General features: G+C 36.8%; 2 protein-coding genes across 5 annotated transcripts in view; both read right to left on the reverse strand.

Annotated features, from left to right (window-relative positions):
• LOC104751301 (probable serine/threonine-protein kinase At1g54610) overlaps positions 1–1337 on the reverse strand; it is a 12913-nt gene extending 11576 nt beyond the window's left edge. Inside the window, exons 1-2 of one of the 3 annotated variants that reach the window (XM_010473216.2) lie at positions 432–1337; positions 64–348 (exon numbers count right to left, since the gene is read on the reverse strand). In XM_010473216.2, the coding sequence (XP_010471518.1) occupies positions 64–348; positions 432–803 (657 nt within the window). In that variant the 5' untranslated portion in view covers positions 804–1337. The remainder of the gene's footprint in view (positions 1–63; positions 349–431) is intronic. The other 2 variants (XM_010473218.2, XM_019238093.1) reach the window with 2 other exon arrangements.
• LOC109129396 (dolichol phosphate-mannose biosynthesis regulatory protein-like) overlaps positions 2004–3185 on the reverse strand; it is a 4320-nt gene continuing 3138 nt past the window's right edge. The window contains exons 1-3 of one of the 2 annotated variants that reach the window (XM_019237495.1): positions 2647–3179; positions 2464–2569; positions 2004–2327 (exon numbers count right to left, since the gene is read on the reverse strand). In XM_019237495.1, the coding sequence (XP_019093040.1) occupies positions 2175–2327; positions 2464–2553 (243 nt within the window). In that variant the 5' untranslated portion in view covers positions 2554–2569; positions 2647–3179 and the 3' untranslated portion in view covers positions 2004–2174. Of the gene's footprint in view, positions 2328–2463; positions 2570–2646; positions 3180–3185 lie in introns of those variants that run through there. The other variant, XM_019237494.1, reaches the window with a different exon arrangement.

The raw sequence follows: 3185 nt of genomic DNA on the forward strand, positions 1-3185 counted from the left end.
AACCAAATACATAAAACAAAACTCCACCAACATTATGGACGATAATGATATATACAAACCAACCTGTGGCGTCGTAAATTTAATGTTAGGGGAAGAAAGAAGACCAGTAAGATCATGCTCCATATACTCGAACACAAGTTGTATGTTGCAAGATAGTTTGGAAGTGATCAAACCTTCCAGTTTGATAATGTTGGGATGGTTAAGTCTTCTAAGTATCAAAATCTCTCTTGCCATAAACTTAACACTCTCTGGCTCAAAATTGTCAAACCTCACCTTCTTCAATGCAACAATCCTCCCCGTTTCATTCTCCACCGCACGAAACACGCTGCTATAAGTACCTTGTCCGATCTACATAAAACCAAAATCTAAACTCCATTACTTACCTCCATTAAAACCACAAAAACAAACAACATTCACAAGAAAAGTCGAACCTTTTCGAGCTTTTCGAAAGAGTCGGATCGAAGGGGAACCCAACCATGGATAGCTTCACCAGCAACGTTGCTTAACCAAGCAGGCCAACCAGCAGCGACATGCTCAGCTTCAAGGTATCTACTGAAATTACCGAGACGGAAACTCAGCGAGTCACTAGCACGACCAGACTCGCTACCCAACTCACTACTACCGGTCTTCTGACTCCTCCTCTTACCACTCTTACTCCTCCATGAGACGAGCTTCTTCAACGTCGGGATAGGCGGATCCTCCCGACCCGATCCAGAACACTCATTATTGTTTTCATTTTCTCTGAATGAGTGATCTATCGCAGGCGTCACAGAGACCGTCTGCTTCGAGTTAACGCAACCCATTTAAAAAAAAAAAAAAAAAAAACAGAATTCCCGATTAACTCACAACAACAACCACCACAAGTGAAGTGAGTAGCGCTGCTGTTATCCGAAAACTCCGGCGCCGTCAAGATAAAGATCCGTTGCCGTAATTCGGATCCGGATTCGAGTGATACTTCGTATTTTATAATGTGAACAACAACAACAACAACAACAACAACAACTAGATAGAAAGAATGTTTTTTTTTTTGTAAGCTCTTTCACTTTCTTTTTATGTAACTACGGAAGCCGACGATACATTTAAAAAATAATAATAATAGGAAAATAAAATATTCAAAAGAAAAAAAACATGCATTTATTAGTCTGGTCTGAAGAAATCGAATCTACTACACCTTCCAAAATTTTGAAACTCAATTTAGCAAATAGTTAATGACAGCTTTTTTGTTGAAATAAAGAATAGTCTATACAATTGTGGTAGAACACAATTCAAAGCGTGTGTGGCCAAAATAAGAAACAACAAAAATGAAATTGAATTGTATGTATTTGATTTTTCTTTGTTGGTCGACCAAAAAAAGAAGTATTTGATTTTTTTTCTTTTATTGAAAGTGTACGAAGATGACTTGAAATGATTTATCCATAAGCACTAAGTAAGTACAGCATTAGACTAATGAGATTTTAATAAAGCTAATAAAGCCATGATTAAATTCCATAAGATAAGTCAAAATAAAATTCATTACAAGACATATCATTATTGCAAAGAGAAGATAGAAACTCACTTGTGTGTGTGTGTGTGTCTAATGCCTTTGCCAGCTCTTAGATTATGATGACTACTACTATTTATCATAATATTTATTTCTTCTTTTCTCAACATTTAAGCACTAAAATTATGCTATATTTTTCTTGCAAAGATTCGTGAGTTCGACCAAAGGTATGGCTAACAAAATGAATTTGTATCGTATCAGTCAATTTTAATTAATTTTTTAAAAATCTATAGAAGACAAAACCAGAAAATAAAATAGATTAGTAACTGCCTTATGCAGAAACACACAAAAAGACAAAAGAAGAAACAACAGTCAAAAACTCAAAATTAGATTCGAAAAAACGTCATCATAATTCACCTAAATCATTATTATCTTCTGCAAATGGGTTAGGGAGCCTAAAATCCACCATAACATAATGTTTCTGATAATGATCAGTCAGATTTATAAGATAAAGATTTCCAAGAAAACCAAAACTTGAATTTTACAGTATGTCTTTACGTATTCAGACAATAGGACGTCTCGGACGGGTTCAACTACACCATTTAAACTTCAGGACTAATCATCTCAAAGACCAAAACAAAGTAGGCACAACTTAAGAAAATAATCAGAACTTTGTCTAAAGCTAAGGTTGAAATTATGCCTTCTTCTTTTTTGATTTGAGCATGACCATGCCGATAAATACGGAAAGGAGAGAGAGGAGGGTTATGCCAGCGAAGACAGGTACGAGAATGGCATAGTCTTGGGGCAAGAAGTACTTGTGGATGAAATGATCACTATCTACAAATGGCTGTACAAAGGAAAATTATAACACAGTGAGCTTTTTTCTTGTAGTATCCAAAACATTATATGACAATGGTACATCAAACTGACAGTGTCTTTTAAACGAACTTAGGGGAGATGAACTATATGGTGTTGCCTCTTACCAGGATGATGATCCAGAAAGTATAGTATGTGAATATGGATAAGCTGATCGAAGATAGTAGTAGCCCGACTGCTCGATCTGCTAATTCCATTTGTGATGTTCAAAACCTGCAGCACAGCGAATCAACCGTGAGCAAAAAAAAAAAAAAAACATAAGTTTCAAGAAGCTAAGCATTGGAAAACACCGTCAAAAGTGAAGAAAGTTATATTGCGAAAGCCACCAAAGCCATTTCCCCTAGAGTTGGCCCATACGACCAGCTAATGCCATGGTTTTAGATTCTGAGGGTATGCAAACTGTGCTACTGCAGAAGGCCTTTCAAAACTAAAACAGTTGAAGAACAATAATCCGCGGACCTTAGATTTGCTAGACATCAGTACACAGAGCTCAACAAACTGTCTAAAACCAATCAGACTCGACCTAGGAAGAGATATTAACAACTTGCAGGAGTCTTGTAGTGGAGAGAATGTAATCATCTCCAAGCTCCAAAATCAATGGCTTGAAGTGATATTTGACCTATATAGAGATCTTTGAGGTGTTGCTTACACAGCCCTATTCTCCTTCCATTTAAGCTAGAAGGAATACAAACAGAAAACCCAGTTTTCCAACCAGGAAACTTCTGTCTCTCCATTGCATGTAGAGTATAAACAGCAGGTGCAGCCATCGAGCAACCAATTACGAAGCAATTGCAAGGCCTTGACTCGCTCACTAATCGAGCTAAAGACA

This window comes from Camelina sativa, chromosome 16, assembly GCF_000633955.1.
Source record: "Camelina sativa cultivar DH55 chromosome 16, Cs, whole genome shotgun sequence".
Lineage (NCBI taxonomy): Eukaryota > Viridiplantae > Streptophyta > Magnoliopsida > Brassicales > Brassicaceae > Camelina > Camelina sativa.